Source organism: Oncorhynchus gorbuscha, linkage group LG24, assembly GCF_021184085.1.
Source record: "Oncorhynchus gorbuscha isolate QuinsamMale2020 ecotype Even-year linkage group LG24, OgorEven_v1.0, whole genome shotgun sequence".
Classification (NCBI taxonomy): Eukaryota; Metazoa; Chordata; class Actinopteri; order Salmoniformes; family Salmonidae; genus Oncorhynchus; species Oncorhynchus gorbuscha.
Genome location: NC_060196.1, coordinates 65367528 through 65390528, shown reverse-complemented (window position 1 = coordinate 65390528; position 23001 = coordinate 65367528). Strand labels below are relative to the sequence as shown.

Genomic DNA, 23001 nt, shown 5'->3' with positions numbered 1-23001 from the left:
TGGCCCTGTAGTGTCCTCGGATGGGGCACTGTTCCTGACCCCTCCTGTCTCAGCCTCCAGTATTTATGCTGCAGTAGTTTATGTGTCGGGGGGCAGGGTCAGTTTGTTTATCTGGAGTACTTCTCCTGTCCTATTCGGTGTCCTGTGTAAATCTAAGTTGCGTTCTCTAATTCTCTCCTTCTCTCCTTCTTTTCTCTCTCAGGACCTGAGCCCTAGAACCATGCCCCAGGACTACCTGACATGATGACTCCTTGCTGTCCCCAGTCCACCTGGCCATGCTGCTGCTCCAGTTTCACTGGCCTGAGGACCATGTCCCAGGACTACCTGACATGAGGCTTGCTGTCCCCATCCACCTGGCCATGTATCCAGTTTCAATGCCTTACTATTATTCAACCATGCTGGTCATTTATGAACATTTGAACATCTTAGCCACGTTTTCCACCCGGCACAGGAAGAGGACTGGCCACCCCACATATGCTCTCTCTAATTCTCTCTTTCTTTCTCTCTCTCGGAGGACCTGAGCCCTAGGACCGTGCCCCAGGACTACCTGACATGATGGCTCCTTGCTGTCCCCAGTCCACCTGACTGTGCTGCTGCTCCAGTTTCAACTGTTCTGCCTTATTATTATTTGACCATGCTGGTCATTTATGAACATTTGAACATCTTGGTCATTTTCTGTTATAATCTCTACCCGGCACAGCCAGCCACCCCACATAGCCCGGTTCCTCTCTAGGTTTCTTCCTAGGTTTTGGCCTTTCTAGGGAGAGCCACCGTGCTTTTACACCTGCATTGTTTGCTGTTTGGGGTTTTAGGCTGGGTTTCTGTACAGCACTTTGAGATATCAGCTGATGTTCTTTTGTTCTGATAGTTCTTTTGTTATATTTGTTTTAGTATGGTCAGGGCGTGAGTTGGGTGGGCCTATGTTCCTTTTTCTATGTGGTGTTTTTGTGTTTGGCCTGGTATGGTTCTCAATCAGAGGCAGGTGTCGTTAGTTATCTCTGATTGAGAATCATACTTAGGTAGCCTTTTCCCACCTGTGTGGTGTGTGTTCCACACGGAACTGTTTCTGTTTTTGTATTTTTCAGTGTTCTATTAAAATAATCATGAACACGTACCACGCTGCGTATTGGTCCTCCAATCCTTCCTACTGCTCCTCGTCAGAGGAAGAAGAAGACTGTTAAAGGTGTCACACCCTGACCATAGTTTGCTTTGTATGTTTCTGTTTTGTTTGGTCAGGGTGTGATCTGAGTGGGCATTCTATGTTGGATGTCTTGTTTGTCTGTTTCTGTGTTTGGGCCTGATATGGTTCTCAATCAGAGGCAGCTGTTAGTCATTGTCTCTGGTTGGGAGCCATATTTAGGTAGCCTGTTTTGTGTTGGGTTTTGTGGGTGGTTGTCTCCTGTGTCAGTGTTTGTGCCACACGGGACTGTTTCGGGTTTTCACGGTTCTATTCATGTATAGTTTCATTATTAAAGAACCATGAATTATAACCAAGCTGCATTTTGGTCCGCCTCTCCTTCCCAGGAAGAATCTCGTTACAGAACCACCCACCACAACAGGACCAAGCGGCGTGGTGACAGGCAGCGGCAGCAGGAGCAGCGCAAGGAGGACTGGACATGGGTTGAAGAGTTGGACGGAAAAGGACCCTGGGCACAGCCAGGAGAATATCGCCGAAGAGCTGGAGGCGGGGAAGGCAGAGAGGCGCTGGTATGAGAAGCACGGCGGCGTGGATGGAAGCCCGAGAGTCAGCCCCAAACATTTCTTGGGGGGAGGCACACAGGAAGTAGGGCGAAGCCAGGTAGGAGACCTGCGCCAACTTCCTGTGCGAGAGAGACCGGGCAGGCACCGTGTTATGCTGTGGAGTGCACGGTGTCCCCAGTGCGGGTGCATAGCCCGGTGCAGTACATACCAGCTCTGCGTATCGGCCGCGCTAGAGTGGGCATGGAGCCAAGTGCCATGAAGCCGGCTTACATGGCACCAGCCTTGCGCATGGTGTCCCCGGTTCGCCTGCATAGCCCAGTGCGGGCTATTCCACCTCGCCGCACTGGCAGGGCGACCGGGAGCATTCAATCAGGTAAGGTTGGGCAGGCTCTGTGCTCAAGAGCTCTAGTGCACATGCACGGTCCGGTCTATCCGGTACCACTTCCACGCATCAGCCCTCTCTCCGGTGGCAGCTCCCCGCACTCGCCCTGAGGTGCGTGTCCTCGGCCCAGTACCACCAGTGCTGGCAACACGCACCAGGCCTACAGTGCGCCTCGTCTGTCCAGCACTGCCAGAGCTTTCCTCCTCTCCAGCGCTGCCGGAGTCTGCAGTCTGCCCAGCGCCGCCTGAGCTACCCATCTGCCCAGCGCCACCAGAGCCGCCAGTCTGCCAGGAGCCGCCAGTCTGCCAGGAGCCGCCAGTGCCGCCAGGCAGCCAGGAGCCGCCAGTCAGCCAGGATCTTCCAGAGCCGCCATTCAGCCAGGATCTGCCAGAGCCGCCAGTCAGCCAGGATCTGCCAGAGCCGCCAGTCAGCCAGGATCTGCCAGAGCCGCCAGTCAGCCAGGATCTGCCAGAGCCGCCAGTCAGCCAGGATCTGCCAGAGCCGCCAGTCAGCCAGGATCTGCCAGAGCCGCCAGTCAGCCAGGATCTGCCAGAGCCGCCAGTCAGCCAGGATCTGCCAGAGCCGCCAGTCAGCCAGGGTCTTCCAGAGCCGCCAGTCAGCCAGGGTCTTCCAGAGCCGCCATTCAGCCAGGATCTACCAGAGCCGCCAGTCAGCCAGGATCTGCCAGAGCCGCCAGTCAGCCAGGATCTGCCAGAGCCGCCAGTCAGCCAGGATCTGCCAGTCAGCCAGGATCTGCCAGAGCCGCCAGTCAGCCAGGATCTGCCAGTCAGCCAGGATCTGCCAGAGCCGCCAGTCAGCCAGGATCTGCCAGTCAGCCAGGATCTGCCAGAGCCGCCATTCAGCCAGGATCTGCCAGAGCCGCCAGTCAGCCAGGATCTGCCAGTCAGCCAGGATCTGCCAGAGCCGCCAGTCAGCCAGGATCTGCCAGAGTCGTCAGCCAGTAAGGAGCTACCCCTCTGTCCCGAGCTGCCCCTCTGTCTGAACTTGAGGTCCGAACAAATTTCATGGTCCGGACAAGGTATAAAAGATCGGTGAAGAATCCAGCTATGAACTGGTCCATTTGTTACATTTTGGGGAAGCTCATCTATGACAAAAATTACAGACCTCTACATCCTTTGTAAGTAGGAAAACCTGCAAAATCGGCATTGTATCAAATACTTGTTCTCCCGACTGTATACAGTGCCTTGCGAAAGTATTCGGCCCCCTTGAACTTTGCGACCTTTTGCCATGTGGAGGCTATATACAGGGTATTATGGTACAGAGTCAATGTGGAGACTATATACAGAGGGTACCGGTAGAGAGTCAATGTGGAGGCTATATACAGGGGGTACCGGTACAGAGTCAATGTGGAGGCTATATACAGGGTGTTACGGTACAGAGTCAATGTGGAGGCTATATACAGGGTATTACGGTACAGAGTCAATGTGGAGACTATATACAGGGAATACTGGTACAGAGTCAATGTGGAGGCTATATACAGGGGGTATTGGTACAGAGTCAATGTGGAGACTATATACAGAGGGTACCGGTACAGAGTCAATGTGGAGGCTATATACAGGGGGTACCGGTACAGAGTCAATGTGGAGGCTATATACAGGGGGTACCGGTACAGAGTCAATGTGGAGGCTATATACAGGGTATTACGGTACAGAGTCAATGTGGAGACTATATACAGGGAATACTGGTACAGAGTCAATGTGGAGGCTATATACAGGGGGTATTGGTACAGAGTCAATGTGGAGACTATATACAGAGGGTACCGGTACAGAGTCAATGTGGAGGCTATATACAGGGGTACTGGTACAGAGTCAATGTGGAGGCTATATACAGGGGGTACCGGTACAGAGTCAATGTGGAGGCCATATACAGGGGGTACCGGTACAGAGTCAATGTGGAGACTATATACAGGGGGTACCGGTACAGAGTCAATGTGGAGGCTATATACAGGGGGTACAGAGTCAATGTGGAGGCTATAAACAGGGGGTACCGGTACAGAGTCAATGTGGAGGCTATATACAGGGTGTTACGGTACAGAGTCAATGTGGAGGCTATATACAGGGTGTTACGGTACAGAGTCAATGTGGAGGCTATATACAGAGGGTACTGGTACAGAGTCAATGTGGAGGATATATACAGGGGGTACTGGTACAGAGTCAATGTGGAGGCTATATAAAGGGGGTACCGGTACAGAGTCAATGTGGAGGCTATATACAGGGGGTACCGGTACAGAGTCAATGTGGAGGCTATATACAGGGGGTACTGGTACAGAGTCAATGTGGAGGCTATATAAAGGGGGTACCGGTACAGAGTCAATGTGGAGGCTATATACAGGGGGTACTGGTACAGAGTCAATGTGGAGGCTATATACAGGGGGTACCGGTACAGAGTCAATGTGGAGGCTATATACAGTGGTACTGGTACAGAGTCAATGTGGAGGCTATATACAGGGGGTACTGGTACAGAGTCAATGTGGAGGATATATACAGGGGGTACTGGTACAGAGTCAATGTGGAGGCTATATAAAGGGGTACGGTACAGAGTCAATGTGGAGGCTATATACAGGGGGTACCGGTACAGAGTCAATGTGGAGGCTATATACAGGGGGTACTGGTACAGAGTCAATGTGGAGGCTATATAAAGGGGGTACCGGTACAGAGTCAATGTGGAGGCTATATACAGGGGGTACTGGTACAGAGTCAATGTGGAGGCTATATACAGGGGGTACCGGTACAGAGTCAATGTGGAGGCTATATACAGTGGTACTGGTACAGAGTCTATGTGGAGGCTATATACAGGGGGTACTGGTACAGAGTCAATGTGGAGGCTATATACAGGGGGTACTGGTACAGAGTCAATGTGGAGGCTATATACAGGGGGTACCGGTACAGAGTCAATGTGGAGGCTATATACAGGGGGTACTGGTACAGAGTCAATGTGGAGGCTATATACAGGGGGTACCGGTACAGAGTCAATGTGGAGGCTATATACAGAGGGTACCGGTACAGAGTCAATATGGAGGCTATATACAGGGGGTACCGGTACAGAGTCAATGTGGAGGCTATATACAGGGGGTACCGGTACAGAGTCAATGTGGAGGCTATATACAGGGGGTACTGGTACTGAGTCAATGTGGAGACTATATACAGAGGGTACCGGTACAGAGTCAATGTGGAGGCTATATACAGGGGGTACCGGTACAGACTCAATGTGGAGGCTATATACAGGGGGTACCGGTACAGAGTCAATGTGGAGGCTATATACAGGGGGTACCGGTACAGAGTCAATGTGGAGGCTATATACAGGGGGTACCGGTACAGAGTCAATGTGGAGGCTATATACAGGGGGTACCGGTACAGAGTCAATGTGGAGGCTATATACAGGGGGTACCGGTACAGAGTCCATGTGGAGACTATATACAGGGGGTACCGGTACAGAGTCCATGTGGGGGGGCACAGGGTAATCGAGGTAGTTGAGGTAATATGTACATGGAGGTAGAGTTAAGGTGACTATGCATAGATAATAAACAGAGAGTAGCAGCAGCAGCGGAGAAGAGGGGTCTGGGTAGCCCTTTGATTAGCTGTTCAGGAATCTAACCAAAATAGAGAATAAAATCCTCTCTATGGCCAGGGCGTGACAGGTAGAAGTTCTTGTCTGCAACTCTGGGGCCCACACAGCTGAAAATGGTCGCACTGACCTGTCTCTTGTTTTCCAGGGAGTCTGGGGTTTCATTCTCTGGAAGGTCCTGTGGTTGCCAGTTAATGCAGCTATAACTGTCGACCTTGGATCGTACTGTTTTAGCCTGTCCAATGACTTCCTCTTCGTCTTGGGTCTACGGAATCTATCTAACGTGCGGTTGCAATTTTTGTGTTGCACTCTGGTTTTAATGTTAGTGAACAGGAAGTGGTACCCAATGCCAAGTGGTTCTCCTTCCTCGTCCAAAAGTCTTTGTGTACTGCTTTACAATGGATTTCGCAATTTCACTGCATAAGGCCTTGTTGGGATTGGAAGTACTGATTGTAGGTCAGTGGTAGACTGCTACTCAACACTGTCTTGGTAGTTACTGATTGTAGGTCAGTGGTAGACTGCTACTCAACACTGTCTTGGTAGTTACTGATTGTAGGTCAGTGGTATTTGTTTTTTAGGTTTACACCTTTTCTGAAAAACAATATGGTTAACCATGACCAGAAAATGTTTATCATTTGATCACTAAGCGTCAGCCATGGCTACAATTGTTTGTCACGATAACGTGTGTCCAGGCGAACAGTAACCTTGCTCACTAAGTAGCCGTAAACTTGGTAATAATAATAATAGCTAACATACTGGCTAGCAACTGCACTGCCTACAACCGCAGGGCTGTCCAGAGGGTGGTGTGGTCAGCCCATCGCATCACCGGGGACAAACTACCTGCCCTCCAGGACACCTACAGCGCCCGATGTCACAGGAAGGGCAAAATGATCATCAAGGACAACAACCACCTGAGCCACTGCCTGTTCACCCCGCTATCATCCAGAAGGCGAGGTCAGTACAGGTGCATCTAAGCTGGGACTGAGAGACTGAAAAACAGCTTCTATCTCAAGGCCATCAAACTGTTAAAAAGCCATCACTAACACAGAGAGACTGCTGCCTACATTGAAACCACTTTAATAAATGGATGACTAGCTACTTTAATAATGTAACTTCAGCAGATGTTATTGCGGGTTTAGCGAAATGCTTGTGTTTCTAGCTCCAACAGTGCAGAAAAATCTAACTAAATGCTGGTGTTTCTAGCTCCAACAGTGCAGTAATACCTAACTAAATGCTGGTGTTCTAGCTCCAACAGTGCAGTAATACCTAACTAAATGCTGGTGTTTCTAGCTCCAACAGTGCAGTAATACCTAACTAAATGCTTGTGTTCCTAGCTCCAACAGTGCAGTAGTATCTAACTAAATGCTTGTGTTCCTAGCTCCAACAGTGCAGTAATACCTAACTAAATGCTTGTGTTCCTAGCTCCAACAGTGCAGAAAAATCTAACTAAATGCTGGTGTTTCTAGCTCCAACAGTGTAGTAATACCTAACTAAATGCTGGTGTTCCTAGCTCCAACAGTGCAGTAGTATCTAACTAAATGCTTGTGTTCCTAGCTCCAACAGTGCAGTAGTATCTAACTAAATGCTGGTGTTCCTAGCTCCAACAGTGCAGTAGTATCTAACTAAATGCTTGTGTTCCTAGCTCCAACAGTGCAGTAGTATCTAACTAAATGCTGGTGTTCCTAGCTCCAACAGTGCAGTAGTATCTAACTAAATGCTTGTGTTCCTAGCTCCAACAGTACAGTAGTATCTAACTAAATGCTTGTGTTCCTAGCTCCAACAGTGCAGTAGTATCTAACTAAATGCTGGTGTTCCTAGCTCCAACACTGCAGTAGTATCTAACTAAATGCTTGTGTTTCTAGCTCCAACAGTGCAGTAGTATCTAACAGTGCAGTAGTATCTAACAGTGTAGTAGTATCTAACAGTAGTATCTGACAGTGCAGTAGTATCTGACAGTGCAGTAGTATCTAACAGTACAGTAGTATCTGACAGTGCAGTAGTATCTAACAGTGCAGTAGTATCTAACAGTGCAGTAGTATCTGACAGTGCAGTAGTATCTGACAGTGCAGTAGTATCTGACAGTGCAGTAGTATCTAACAGTAGTATCTAACAGTACTATCTAACAGTGCAGTAGTATCTAACAGTAGTATCTAACAGTAGTATCTAACAGTAGTATCTAACAGTAGTATCTAACAGTGCAGTAGTATCTAACAGTGCAGTAGTATCTAACAGTGCAGTAGTATCTAACAGTGCAGTAGTATCTAACAGTGCAGTAGTATCTAACAGTGCAGTAGTATCTAACAGTAGTATCTAACAGTAGTATCTAACAGTGCAGTAGTATCTAACAGTAGTATCTAACAGTAGTATCTAACAGTAGTATCTAACAGTAGTATCTAACAGTAGTATCTAACAGTAGTATCTAACAGTGCAGTAGTATCTAACAGTAGTATCTAACAGTAGTATCTAACAGTGCAGTAGTATCTAACAGTAGTATCTAACAGTAGTATCTAACAGTGCAGTAGTATCTAACAGTGCAGTAGTATCTAACAGTAGTATCTAACAGTAGTATCTAACAGTAGTATCTAACAGTAGTATCTAACAGTGCAGTAGTATCTGACAGTGCAGTAGTATCTAACAGTAGTATCTAACAGTAGTATCTAACAGTAGTATCTAACAGTAGTATCTAACAGTAGTATCTGACAGTGCAGTAGTATCTAACAGTGCAGTAGTATCTAACAGTGCAGTAGTATCTAACAGTGCAGTAGTATCTAACAGTAGTATCTAACAGTAGTATCTAACAGTAGTATCTAACAGTAGTATCTAACAGTGCAGTAGTATCTGACAGTGCAGTAGTATCTAACAGTGCAGTAGTATCTAACAGTAGTATCTAACAGTGCATTAGTATCTAACAGTGCAGTAGTATCTAACAGTAGTATCTAACAGTAGTATCTAACAGTGCAGTAGTATCTAACAGTAGTATCTAACAGTGCAGTAGTATCTAACAGTGCAGTAGTATCTAACAGTGCAGTAGTATCTAACAGTGCAGTATTATCTAACAGTGCAGTAGTATCTAACAGTAGTATCTAACAGTGTAGTAGTATCTAACAGTAGTATCTAACAGTAGTATCTAACAGTGCAGTAGTATCTAACAGTGCAGTAGTATCTAACAGTGCAGTAGTATCTAACAGTAGTATCTAACAGTGCAGTAGTATCTAACAGTGCAGTAGTATCTAACAGTGCAGTAGTATCTGACAGTAGTATCTAACAGTAGTATCTAACAGTGCAGTAGTATCTAACAGTAGTATCTAACAGTGCAGTAGTATCTGACAGTGCAGTAGTATCTGACAGTGCAGTAGTATCTGACAGTGCAGTAGTATCTAACAGTGCAGTAGTATCTAACAGTGCAGTAGTATCTAACAGTAGTATCTAACAGTGCAGTAGTATCTAACAGTGCAGTAGTATCTAACAGTAGTATCTAACAGTGCAGTAGTATCTAACAGTGCAGTAGTATCTAACAGTGCAGTAGTATCTAACAGTGCAGTAGTATCTAACAGTAGTATCTAACAGTGCAGTAGTATCTAACAGTAGTATCTAACAGTGCAGTAGTATCTAACAGTGCAGTAGTATCTAACAGTGCAGTAGTATCTGACAGTAGTATCTAACAGTAGTATCTAACAGTGCAGTAGTATCTAACAGTAGTATCTAACAGTGCAGTAGTATCTGACAGTGCAGTAGTATCTGACAGTGCAGTAGTATCTGACAGTGCAGTAGTATCTAACAGTGCAGTAGTATCTAACAGTGCAGTAGTATCTGACAGTGCAGTAGTATCTAACAGTGCAGTAGTATCTGACAGTGCAGTAGTATCTAACAGTGCAGTAGTATCTGACAGTGCAGTAGTATCTGACAGTGCAGTAGTATCTAACAGTGCAGTAGTATCTAACAGTAGTATCTAACAGTGCAGTAGTATCTGACAGTGCAGTAGTATCTGACAGTGCAGTAGTATCTGACAGTGCAGTAGTATCTAACAGTGCAGTAGTATCTAACAGTGCAGTAGTATCTAACAGTGCAGTAGTATCTAACAGTGCAGTAGTATCTAACAGTGCAGTAGTATCTGACAGTGCAGTAGTATCTAACAGTGCAGTAGTATCTAACAGTGCAGTAGTATCTAACAGTGCAGTAGTATCTAACAGTGTAGTAGTATCTAACAGTAGTATCTGACAGTGCAGTAGTATCTAACAGTGCAGTAGTATCTAACAGTGCAGTAGTATCTAACAGTGCAGTAGTATCTAACAGTGCAGTAGTATCTAACAGTAGTATCTAACAGTGCAGTAGTATCTAACAGTGCAGTAGTATCTAACAGTGCAGTAGTATCGGACAGTGCAGTAGTATCTAACAGTGCAGTAGTATCTAACAGTAGTATCTGACAGTGCAGTAGTATCTAACAGTAGTATCTAACAGTGCAGTAGTATCTAACAGTGCAGTAGTATCGGACAGTGCAGTAGTATCTAACAGTGCAGTAGTATCTAACAGTAGTATCTAACAGTGCAGTAGTATCTGACAGTGCAGTAGTATCTGACAGTACAGTAGTATCTGACAGTGCAGTAGTATCTGACAGTGCAGTAGTATCTGACAGTGTAGTAGTATCTGACAGTGCAGTAGTATCTGACAGTGCAGTAGTATCTAACAGTGCAGTAGTATCTGACAGTGCAGTAGTATCTAACAGTGCAGTAGTATCTGACAGTGCAGTAGTATCTGACAGTGCAGTAGTATCTGACAGTGCAGTAGTATCTAACAGTGCAGTAGTATCTGACAGTGCAGTAGTATCTAACAGTGCAGTAGTATCTGACAGTGCAGTAGTATCTAACAGTGCAGTAGTATCTGACAGTGCAGTAGTATCTGACAGTGCAGTAGTATCTGACAGTGCAGTAGTATCTAACAGTGCAGTAGTATCTGACAGTGCAGTAGTATCTAACAGTGCAGTAGTATCTGACAGTGCAGTAGTATCTAACAGTGCAGTAGTATCTAACAGTGCAGTAGTATCTGACAGTGCAGTAGTATCTGACAGTGCAGTAGTATCTGACAGTGCAGTAGTATCTAACAGTGCAGTAGTATCTGACAGTGCAGTAGTATCTGACAGTGCAGTAGTATCTGACAGTGCAGTAGTATCTAACAGTAGTATCTAACAGTGCAGTAGTATCTGACAGTGCAGTAGTATCTGACAGTGCAGTAGTATCTAACAGTGCAGTAGTATCGGACAGTGCAGTAGTATCTAACAGTGCAGTAGTATCTGACAGTGCAGTAGTATCTAACAGTGCAGTAGTATCTGACAGTGCAGTAGTATCTAACAGTGCAGTAGTATCTGACAGTGCAGTAGTATCTAACAGTGCAGTAGTATCTGACAGTGCAGTAGTATCGGACAGTGCAGTAGTATCTAACAGTGCAGTAGTATCTGACAGTGCAGTAGTATCTAACAGTGCAGTAGTATCTGACAGTGCAGTAGTATCTGACAGTGCAGTAGTATCTAACAGTGCAGTAGTATCTGACAGTGCAGTAGTATCTAACAGTGCAGTAGTATCTGACAGTGCAGTAGTATCTGACAGTGCAGTAGTATCTGACAGTGCAGTAGTATCTGACAGTGCAGTAGTATCTAACAGTAGTATCTAACAGTGCAGTAGTATCTAACAGTGCAGTAGTATCTAACAGTGCAGTAGTATCTGACAGTGCAGTAGTATCTGACAGTGCAGTAGTATCTAACAGTAGTATCTAACAGTGCAGTAGTATCTAACAGTGCAGTAGTATCTAACAGTGCAGTAGTATCTGACAGTGCAGTAGTATCTGACAGTGCAGTAGTATCTGACAGTGCAGTAGTATCTAACAAGTAATAAGTAAGTAATATTAATACTTAATATTCATATGAGATGAGTAATGCATAGACTAAGATACAGTAGAATAGAGTATAGTATATTCATATGAGATGAGTAATGCATAGACTAAGATACAGTAGAATAGAGTATAGTATATTCATATGAGATGAGTAATGCATAGACTAAGATACAGTAGAATAGAGTATAGTATATTCATATGAGATGAGTAATGCATAGACTAAGATACAGTAGAATAGAGTATAGTATATTCATATGAGATGAGTAATGCATAGACTAAGATACAGTAGAATAGAGTATAGTATATTCATATGAGATGAGTAATGCATAGACTAAGATACAGTAGAATAGAGTATAGTATATTCATATGAGATGAGTAATGCATAGACTAAGATACAGTAGAATAGAGTATAGTATATTCATATGAGATGAGTAATGCATAGACTAAGATACAGTAGAATAGAGTATAGTATATTCATATGAGATGAGTAATGCATAGACTAAGATACAGTAGAATAGAGTATAGTATATTCATATGAGATGAGTAATGCATAGACTAAGATACAGTAGAATAGAGTATAGTATATTCATATGAGATGAGTAATGCATAGACTAAGATACAGTAGAATAGAGTATAGTATATTCATATGAGATGAGTAATGCATAGACTAAGATACAGTAGAATAGAGTATAGTATATTCATATGAGATGAGTAATGCATAGATTAAGATACAGTGGAATAGAGTATAGTATATTCATATGAGATGAGTAATGCAAGATGCAGTATGTAAACAATATTCATTAATTATTAAACTCATGTATGTGACAAATGCAATTTGATATGATTCATTGTTAAGGTATTTTTCTGTACATTCTACAGTGTTTTACTGTTGAAATTACTTAGTGTACAATTTCCATACACCGTGGTACAACAGTCTGAAGTGGAGGGGTATCTTTACCATGACACAACAGTCTGGAGTCAAGAGGGGTATCTTTACCATGGTACAACAGTCTGAAGTGGAGGGGTATCTTTACCATGACACAACAGTCTGAAGTGGAGGGGTATCTTTACCATGACACAACAGTCTGAAGTGGAGGGGTATCTTTACCATGACACAACAGTCTGAAGTGGAGGGGTATCTTTACCATGACACAACAGTCTGAAGTCAAGAGGGGTATCTTTACCATGGTACAACAGTCTGAAGTGGAGGGGTATCTTTACCATGACACACCAGTCTGAAGTCAAGAGGGGTATCTTTACCATGACACAACAGTCTGAAGTCAAGAGGGGTATCTTTACCATGACACAACAGTCTGAAGTCAAGAGGGGTATCTTTACCATGACACAACAGTCTGAAGTCAAGAGGGGTATCTTTACCATGACACAACAGTCTGAAGTGGAGGGGTATCTTTACCATGACACAACAGTCTGAAGTCAAGAGGGGTATCTTTAACATGACACAACAGTCTGAAGTCAAGAGGGGTATCTTTACCATGACACAACAGTCTGAAGTCAAGAGGGGTATCTTTACCATGACACAACAGTCTGAAGTCAAGAGGGGTATCTTTACCATGACACAACAGTCTGAAGTGGAGGGGTATCTTTACCATGACACAACAGTCTGAAGTCAAGAGGGGTATCTTTACCATGACACAACAGTCTGAAGTGGAGGGGTATCTTTACCATGACACAACAGTCTGAAGTCAAGAGGGGTATCTTTACCATGACACAACAGTCTGAAGTCAAGAGGGGTATCTTTACCATGACACAACAGTCTGAAGTGGAGGGGTATCTTTACCATGGTACAACAGTCTGAAGTCGAGGGGTATCTTTACCATGACACAACAGTCTGAAGTCAAGAGGGGTATCTTTACCATGACACAACAGTCTGAAGTCAAGAGGGGTATCTTTACCATGACACAACAGTCTGAAGTCAAGAGGGGTATCTTTACCATGACACAACAGTCTGAAGTGGAGGGGTATCTTTACCATGACACAACAGTCTGAAGTGGAGGGGTATCTTTACCATGACACAACAGTCTGAAGTCAAGAGGCGTATCTTTACCATGACACAACAGTCTGAAGTGGAGGGGTATCTTTACCATGACACAACAGCAGACCACCATAGTCCCTGTGCCCAAGAACACAAAGGCAACCTGCCTAAATGACTACAGACCCATAGCACTCACGTCCGTAGGTATGAAGTGCTTTGAAAGCCTGGTAACGACTCACATCAACACCATTATCCCAGAAACCCTAGACCCACTCCAATTTGCATACCGCCCAAACAGATCCACAGATGATGCAATCTCTATTGCGCTCCACACTGCCCTTTCCCACCTGGACAAAAGGAACACCTATGTGAGAATGCTGTTCATTGACTACAGCTCAGCATTCAATACCATAGTGCCCTCAAAGCTCATCACCAAGCTAAGGAACCTGGGACTAAACACCTCCCTCTGAAACTGGATCCTGGATTTCCTGACAGGCCACCCCCAGGTGGTGAGGGTAGGGTAGCAACACATCTGCCACGCTGATCCTCAACACTGGAGCTCCCCAGGGGTGCGTGCTCAGTCCCCTCCCGTACTCCCTTTTCACCCACGACTGCATGGCCAAGCACGACTGCAACACCATCATTAAGTTTATAGATGACAACAGTGGTAGACCTGATCACTGACAACGACGAGACAGCTTATAGGGAGGAGGTCAGAGACCTGGCCGGGTGGTGCCAGAATAACAACCTCTCCCTCAACGTAACCAAGACTAAGGAGATGATTGTGGACTACAGGAAAAGGAGCACCGAGCACGTCCCCATTCTCATCAACGGGGCTGTAGTGGAGCAGGTTGAGAGCTTCAAGTTCCTTGGTGTCCACATCAACAACAAACTGGAATGGTCCAAACACACCAAGACAGTCGTGAAGAGGGCACGACAAAGCCTAGTCCCCCTCAGGAAACTAAAAAGATTTGGCATGGGTCCTGAGATCCTCAAAAGGTTCTACAGTTGCAACATTGAGAGCATCCTGGCCGGTTGTATCACTGCCTGGTACGGCAACTGCTCGGCATACGACCGCAAGGTGCTACAGAGGGTAGTGTGTACGGCCCAGTACATCACTGGGGCCAAGCTTCCTGCCATCCAGGACGTCTACACCAGGTGGTGTCAGAGGAAGGCCCTAAAAATTGTCAAAGACCCCAGCCACCTCAGTCATAGACTGTTCTCTCTACTACCGCAATGCAAGCGGTACCGGAGTGCCAAGTCTAGGTCCAAAAGGCTTCTCAACAGTTTTTACCCCCAAGTCATAAGACTCCTGAACAGGTAATCAAATGGCTACCCAGACTATTTGCATTGTGTGCCCCCAACCCCTCTTTTACGCTGCTGCTACTCTCTGTTCATCATATATGCATAGTCACTTTAACCATATCTACATGTACATACTACCTCAATCAGCCTGACTAACCGGTGTCTGTATATAGCCTCACTACTGCTACTCTCTGTTCATCATATATGCATAGTCACTAACCATATCTACATGTACATACTACCTCAATCAGCCTGACTAACAGGTGTCTGTATACAGCCTTGCTACTCTTTTTTCAAATGTATTTTTACTGTTGTTTAATTTCTTTACTTACCTATACACACACACTTCTTTTCACACTATTGGTTAGAGCCTGTCAGTAAGCATTTCACTGTGACCTGTTGTATTTGGCGCACGTGACAAATAAACTTGATTTGATTTGACAGGGTTGAAGATACCTCATCTCCATCTTGTTTCTCCCCAACCACTGGGACTGACAGGAGGCGCTGTGTTGAAGATACCTCGTCTCCATCTTGTTTCTCCCCAACCACTGGGACTGACAGGGGGCGCTGTGTTGAAGATACCTCGTCTCCATCTTGTTTCTCCCCAACCACTGGGACTGACAGGGGGCGCTGTGTTGAAGATACCTCGTCTCCATCTTGTTTCTCCCCAACCACTGGGACTGACAGGGGGCGCTGTGTTGAAGATACCTCGTCTCCATCTGGTTTCTCCCCAACCACTGGGACTGACAGGGGGCGCTGTGTTGAAGATACCTAGTCAAATCAAATCAAATCAAATTTATTTATATAGCCCTTCGTACATCAGCTGATATCTCAAAGTGCTGTACAGAAACCCAGCCTAAAACCCCAAACAGCAAACAATGCAGGTGTAAAAGCACGGTGGCTAGGAAAAACTCCCTAGAAAGGCCAAAACCTAGAGAGGAACCGGGCTATGTGGGGTGGCCAGTCCTCTTCTGGCTGTGCCGGGTAGAGATTATAACAGAACATGACCAAGATGTTCAAATGTTCATAAATGACCAGCATGGTCAAATAATAATAAGGCAGAACAGTTGAAACTGGAGCAGCAGCACAGTCAGATGGACTGGGGACAGCAAGGAGCCATCATGTCAGGTAGTCCTGGGGCACGGTCCTAGGGCTCAGGTCCTCCGAGAGAGAGAAAGAAAGAGAGAATTAGAGAGAGCATATGTGGGGTGGCCAGTCCTCTTCTGGCTGTGCCAGGTGGAGATTATAACAGAACGTGGCCAAGATGTTCAAATGTTCATAAATTACCAGCATGGTTGAATAATAGTAAGGCAGAACAGTTGAAACTGGAGCAGGAGCATGGCCAGGTGGACTGGGGACAGCAAGGAGTCCTCATGTCAGGTAGTCCTGGGACATGGTCCTAGGGCCCAGGCCAGTTGAAACTGGAGCAGCAGCATGGCCAGGTGGACTGGGGACAGCAAGGAGTCATCATGTCAGGTAGTCCTGGGGCATGGTTCTAGGGCTCAGGTCCTCTGAGAGAGAGAAAGAAAGAGAGAAGGAGAGAATTAGAGAACGCACACTTAGATTTACACAGGACACCGAATAGGACAGGAGAAGTACTCCAGATAAACAAACTGACCCTAGCCCCCCGACACATAAACTACTGCAGCATAAATACTGGAGGCTGAGACAGGAGGGGTCAGGAGACACTGTGGCCCCATCCGAGGACACCCCGGACAGGGCCAAACAGGAAGGATATAACCCCACCCACTTTGCCAAAGCACAGCCCCCACACCACTAGAGGGAAATCTTCAACCACCAACTTACCATCCTGAGACAAGGCCGAGTATAGCCCACAAAGATCTCCGACACGGTACAACCCAAGGGGTGGGGGGAACCCAGACAGGCCGACCACAACAGTGAATCAACCCACCCAGGTGACGCATCCCCCCAGGGACGGCACGAGAGAGCCCCAGCAAGCCAGTGACTCAGCCCCGTAACAGGGTTAGAGGCAGAGAATCCCAGTGGAAAAAGGGGAACCGGCCAGGCAGAGACAGCAAGGGCGGTTCGTTGCTCCAGAGCCTTTCCGTTCACCTTCCCACTCCTGGGCCAGACTACACTCAATCATATGACCCACTGAAGAGATGAGTCTTCAGTAAAGACTTAAAGGTTGAGACCGAGTTTGCGTCTCTGACATGGGTAGGCAGACCGTTCCATAAAAATGGAGCTCTATAGGAGAAAGCCCTGCCTCCAGCTGTTTGCTTAGAAATTCTAGGGACAATTAGGAGGCCTGCGTCTTGTGACCGTAGCGTACGTATAGGTATGTACGGCAGGACCAAATCAGAGAGGTAGGTAGGAGCAAGCCCATGTAATGCTTTGTAGGTTAGCAGTAAAACCTTGAAATCAGCCCTTGCTTTGACAGGAAGCCAGTGTAGAGAGGCTAGCACTGGAGTAATATGATCAAATTTTTTGGTTCTAGTCAGGATTCTAGCAGCCGTATTTAGCACTAACTGAAGTTTATTTAGTGCTTTATCCGGGTAGCCGGAAAATAGAGCATTGCAGTAGTCTAACCTAGAAGTGACAAAAGCATGGATTAATTTTTCTGCATCATTTTTGGACAGAAAGTTTCTGATTTTTGCAATGTTACGTAGATGGAAAAAAGCTGTCCTCGAAATGGTCTTGATATGTTCTTCAAAAGAGAGATCAGGGTCCAGAGTAACGCCGAGGTCCTTCACAGTTTTATTTGAGACGACTGTACAACCATTAAGATTAATTGTCAGATTCAACAGAAGATCTCTTTGTTTCTTGGGACCTAGAACAAGCATCTCTGTTTTGTCCGAGTTTAATAGTAGAAAGTTTGCAGCCATCCACTTCCTTATGTCTGAAACACATGCTTCTAGCGAGGGCAATTTTGGTGCTTCACCATGTTTCATTGAAATGTACAGCTGTGTGTCATCCGCATAGCAGTGAAAGTTTACATTATGTTTTCGAATAACATCCCCAAGAGGTAAAATATATAGTGAAAACAATAGTGGTCCTAAAACAGAACCTTGAGGAACACCGAAATGTACAGTTGATTTGTCAGAGGACAAACCATTCACAGAGACAAACTGATATCTTTCCGACAGATAAGACCTAAACCAGGCCAGAACATGTCCGTGTAGACCAATTTGGGTTTCCAATCTCTCCAAAAGAATGTGGTGATCGATGGTATCAAAAGCAGCACTAAGGTCTAGGAGCACGAGGACAGATGCAGAGCCTCGGTCCGATGCCATCAAAATGTCATTTACCACCTTCACAAGTGCCGTCTCAGTGCTATGATGGGGTCTAAAACCAGACTGAAGCATTTCGTATACATTGTTTGTCTTCAGGAAGGCAGTGAGTTGCTGCGCAACAGCCTTCTCTAAAATCTTTGAGAGGAATGGAAGATTCGATATAGGCCGATAGTTTTTATATTTTCTGGGTCAAGGTTTGGCTTTTTCAAGAGAGGCTTTATTACTGCCACTTTTAGTGAGTTTGGTACACATCCAGTGGATAGAGAGCCGTTTATTATGTTCAACATAGGAGGGCCAAGCACAGGAAGCAGCTCTTTCAGTAGTTTAATTGGAATAGGGTCCAGTATACAGCTTGAAGGTTTAGAGGCCATGATTATTTTCATCATTGTGTCAAGAGATATAGTACTAAAACACTTGAGCGTCTCTCTTGATCCTAGGTCCTGGCAGAGTTGTGCAGACTCAGGACAACTGAGGTTTGGAGGAATACGCAGGTTTAAAGAGGAGTCCGTAATTTGCTTTCTAATAATCATAATCTTTTCCTCAAAGAAGTTCATGAATTTATCACTGCTAAAGTGCAAGTCATCCTCTCTTGGGGAATGCTGCTTTTTAGTTAGCTTTGCCACAGTATCAAAAAGGAATTTCGGATTGTTCTTATTTTCCTCAATTAAGTTAGAAAAATAGGACGATCGAGCAGCAGTAAGGGCTCTTCGGTACTGCACGGTACCATCCTTCCAAGCTAGTCGGAAGACTTCCAGTTTGGTGTGGCGCCATTTCCGTTCCAATTTTCTGGAAGCTTGCTTCAGAGCTCGGGTATTTTCTGTGTACCATGGAGCTAGTTTCTTATGAGACATTTTTTTAGTTTTTAGGGGTGCAACTGCATCTAGGGTATTGCGCAAGGTTAAATTGAGATCCTCAGTTAGGTGGTTAACGGATTTTTGTCCTCTGGCGTCCTTGGGTAGGCAGAGGGAGTCTGGAAGGGCATCAAGGAATCTTTGTGTTGTCTGTGAATTTATAGCACGACTTTTGATGTTCCTTGGTTGGGGTCTGAGCAGATTATTTGTTGCAATTGCAAACGTAATAAAATGGTGGTCTGATAGTCCAGGATTATGAGGAAAAACATTAAGATCCACAACATTTATTCCATGGGACAAAACTAGGTCCAGCGTATGACTGTGAGAGTGAGTGGGTCCAGAGACATGTTGGACAAAACCCACTGAGTCGATGATGGCTCCAAAAGCCTTTTGGAGTGGGTCTGTGGACTTTTCCATGTGAATATTAAAGTCACCAAAGATTAGAATATTATCTGCAATGACTACAAGGTCTGATAGGAATTCAGGGAACTCAGTGAGAAACGCTGTATATGGCCCAGGAGGCCTGTAAACAGTAGCTATAAAAAGTGATTGAGTAGGCTGCATAGATTTCATGACTAGAAGCTCAAAAGACGAAAACGTCATTTTTTTTTTTTTTTGTAAATTGAAATTTGCTATCGTAAATGTTAGCAACACCTCCGCCTTTGCGGGATGCACGGGGATATGGTCACTAGTGTAGCCAGGAGGTGAGGCCTCATTTAACACAGTAAATTCATCAGGCTTAAGCCATGTTTCAGTCAGGCCAATCACATCAAGATTATGATCAGTGATTAGTTCATTGACTATAATTGCCTTTGAAGTAAGGGATCTAACATTAAGTAGCCCTATTTTGAGATGTGAGGTATCATGATCTCTTTCAGTAATGACAGGAATGGAGGTGGTCTTTATCCTAGTGAGATTGCTAAGGCGAACACCGCCATGTTTAGTTTTGCCCAACCCAGGTCGAGGCACAGACACGGTCTCAATGGTGATAGCTGAGCTGACTACACTAACTATGCTAGTGGCAGACTCCACTATGCTGGCAGGCTGGCTAATAGCCTGCTGCCTGGCCTGCACCCTATTTCATTGTGGAGCTAGAGGAGTTAGAGCCCTGTCTATGTTGGCAGATAAGATGAGAGCACCCCTCCAGCTAGGATGGAGTCCGTCACTCCTCAGCAGGTCAGGCTTGGTCCTGTTTGTGGGCGAGTCCCAGAAAGAGGGCCAATTATCTACAAATTCTATCTTTTGGGAGGGGCAGAAAACAGTTTTCAACCAGCGATTGAGTTGTGAGACTCTGCTGTAGAGCTCATCACTCCCCTAACTGGGAGGGGGCCAGAGACAATTACTCGATGCCGACACATCTTTCTAGCTGATATGCACGCAGAAGCTATGTTGCGCTTGGTGATCTCTGACTGTTTCATCCTAACATCGTTGGTGCCGACGTGGATAACAATATCTCTATACTCTCTACACTCGCCAGTTTTAGCTTTAGCCAGCACCATCTTCAGATTAGCCTTAACGTCGGTAGCCCTGCCCCGGGTAAACAGTGTATGATCGCTGGATGATTCGCTTTAAGTCTAATACTGCGGGTAATGGAGTCGCCAATGACTAGAGTTTTCAATTTGTCAGAGCTAATGGTGGGAAGCTTCGGCGTCTCAGACCCCGTAACGGGAGGAGTAGAGACCAGAGAAGACTCGGCCTCTGACACCGACCCGCTGCTTAATGGGGAGAACCGGTTGAAAGTTTCTGTCTGCTGAATGAGCGACACCGGTTGAGCGTTCCTACAGCATTTCCTTCCAGAAACCGTGAGAAAGTTGTCCGGCTGCGGGGACTGTGCCAGGGGATTTATACTACTATCTGTACTTACTGGTGGCACAGACGCTGTTTCATCCTTTCCTACACTGAAATTACCCTTGCCTAACGATTGCGTCTGAAGCTGGGCTTGCAGTACAGCTATCCTCGCCGTAAGGCGAGCACAGCGGCTGCAATTAGAAGGCATCATGTTAATGTTACTACTTAGCTTCGGCTGTTGGAGGTCCTGACGAATCGTGTCCAGATAAAGCGTCCGGAGTGAAAAAGTCGAGGAAAAAATAAATATATGAACGGTAATTAAAAAGTGAAACCCGTAAAGTTGTCAGGTAGCAAAATAGGTTGGCAACAAAACGCACAGCAATTTGAAAACAAGCCTGCAAGTTGTCTCCATCTTGTTTCTCCCCAACCACTGGGACTGACAGGGGGCGCTGTGTTGAAGATACCTCATCTCCATCTTGTTTCTCCCCAACCACTGGGACTGACAGGGGGCGCTGTGTTGAAGATACCTAGTCTCCATCTTGTTTCTCCCCAACCACTGGGACTGACAGGGGGTGCTGTGTTGAAGATACCTAGTCTCCATCTTGTTTCTCTCCATCATGTTTCTCCCCAACCACTGGGACTGACAGGAGGCGCTGTGTTGAAGATACCTCATCTCCATCTTGGTTCTCCCCTACCGTTGTAAAAAAATAGTTTGGAAGATAAATAAATGCATTTTTTAATGTCTACATTCGCGTTGCCACACGTATTCTATTCCAGACAGCTTAATGCATACTTTTATAAATGATTTGATGAGTTAAACATAACAAATGTAAAATGACTACAACAACAAAATAAATTAAATGCATGTTCTCCTTGAAACATTTTACTGAAATACTGTGGAATTCCATTCATTCCTGTGGAGGATTTCTCCTACTGGGGAGTACCAATATGGCCGACCGGTGGATTCATGTCAAAGCTCTCACTGGCCAACACCTAAACAGCAATCCAGGGTTTACACATCATTGGGCAGACCACTATCTGTGCGCGTACCTACTTGACTCGCACTCTTGCGAAGAACAGTCAGAGACAGACGGGATCACAGCCATTCCTCAGATAGAGGCAGAGCTCAGTAGTCTTTCTGAACGAAATGGCAATAAAATAACCAAATCCGTACTAGTATATCGTTGTTATACACTTCTACTTGACCTCTACAACCTGTTTTAGGTCAGACGCCTCCGCCTGTCACCCACGCCTCCTCCCACCGCTGGGAGCCCGCCCACACCTCCTGGCCTCCCTCCACCTGGGTCCTGGAACTCCGCCGACCGACCGAATCCAGCTGCAGGCGAAGGAAGCACCACTATTCTATTCCTCGTTCGAACGGCAACCGATACACAACCGGCAGGCGCGCGAGACGTATGAAAAGGCAAATCCGAACGTGTGGTCATTCATCTCTAATTCTAGACTACCCTATATCTATAAACGAAATTATCAACATTTTTAGAAAACTAAAAGGCTTTCAATTACAGAAAGCAGAACAGAAGCGGGAGTTAATGTTTTGGAGCTTCGCATCATCTCGGTGTTTTCTCCAGCTGCGCTCAACTCGAACACCGGTTCAGTTTCGTTCCATCCAGAATTCTGTCCACTGAATGAAGAATCTTTGCCACCCTGCGGTTTTGCTGGTCTAAAGTTCTGACGGACGGTTCTGACTTTGGAGGCGTATTCTAATAGACTGGACGGAGAAACATTAGTCGTTCTAACATATCGAGTGGACGAGTCAGAGACTGGCTGGAAATTATTTGTTTGCCCTCAACACCGTAACGCATGGTGGGAGTTTCTGCCTCTTTTCAGTGTAAGTGCCATTTTTTTCCATTCATTCACTCTATTCTTAGCTTGTCTTTTATTACGCTGTGTGTATGTGGTTGTGGAGAGAAGTCACTAGATCATCTGTTGAGACTTGCTGTATCCCTGTTCCGTTACAGCCGTGGTGAATTGTATCGGATGGAACAATGTGCTTGCTAAAGTAGTCAATGTCTCTTTATGAAAATACTTAGTAAAAATATTTTCTTAATATGAGTAATATATTATTTGAAAATAATCTATGATCTAACCTATGGAATTGCGGTTTATATTCACGCGCAACCGGGTAGGTTATTATTGGAACGAACGGTGCGTAAAATAGGCAACGGGAATATATTACAAAACAGAAATATAATAATCTAACATTGATTTAATCTACAAGTTATAATATTCTAGTTTTCA

The 23001-nt window shown here is 45.4% G+C and overlaps 1 protein-coding gene across 2 annotated transcripts in view; it reads left to right on the top strand.

Annotated features, from left to right (window-relative positions):
* The first annotated feature begins 21822 nt into the window (after positions 1-21822).
* The window catches only part of runx1t1 (RUNX1 partner transcriptional co-repressor 1), a 165023-nt gene continuing 163844 nt past the window's right edge, over positions 21823-23001 (top strand). For both annotated transcript variants that reach the window (XM_046325247.1, XM_046325246.1), the window contains exon 1: positions 21823-22591. In XM_046325247.1, coding sequence (XP_046181203.1) covers positions 22564-22591 — 28 coding nt within the window. In that variant the 5' untranslated portion in view covers positions 21823-22563. The remainder of the gene's footprint in view (positions 22592-23001) is intronic.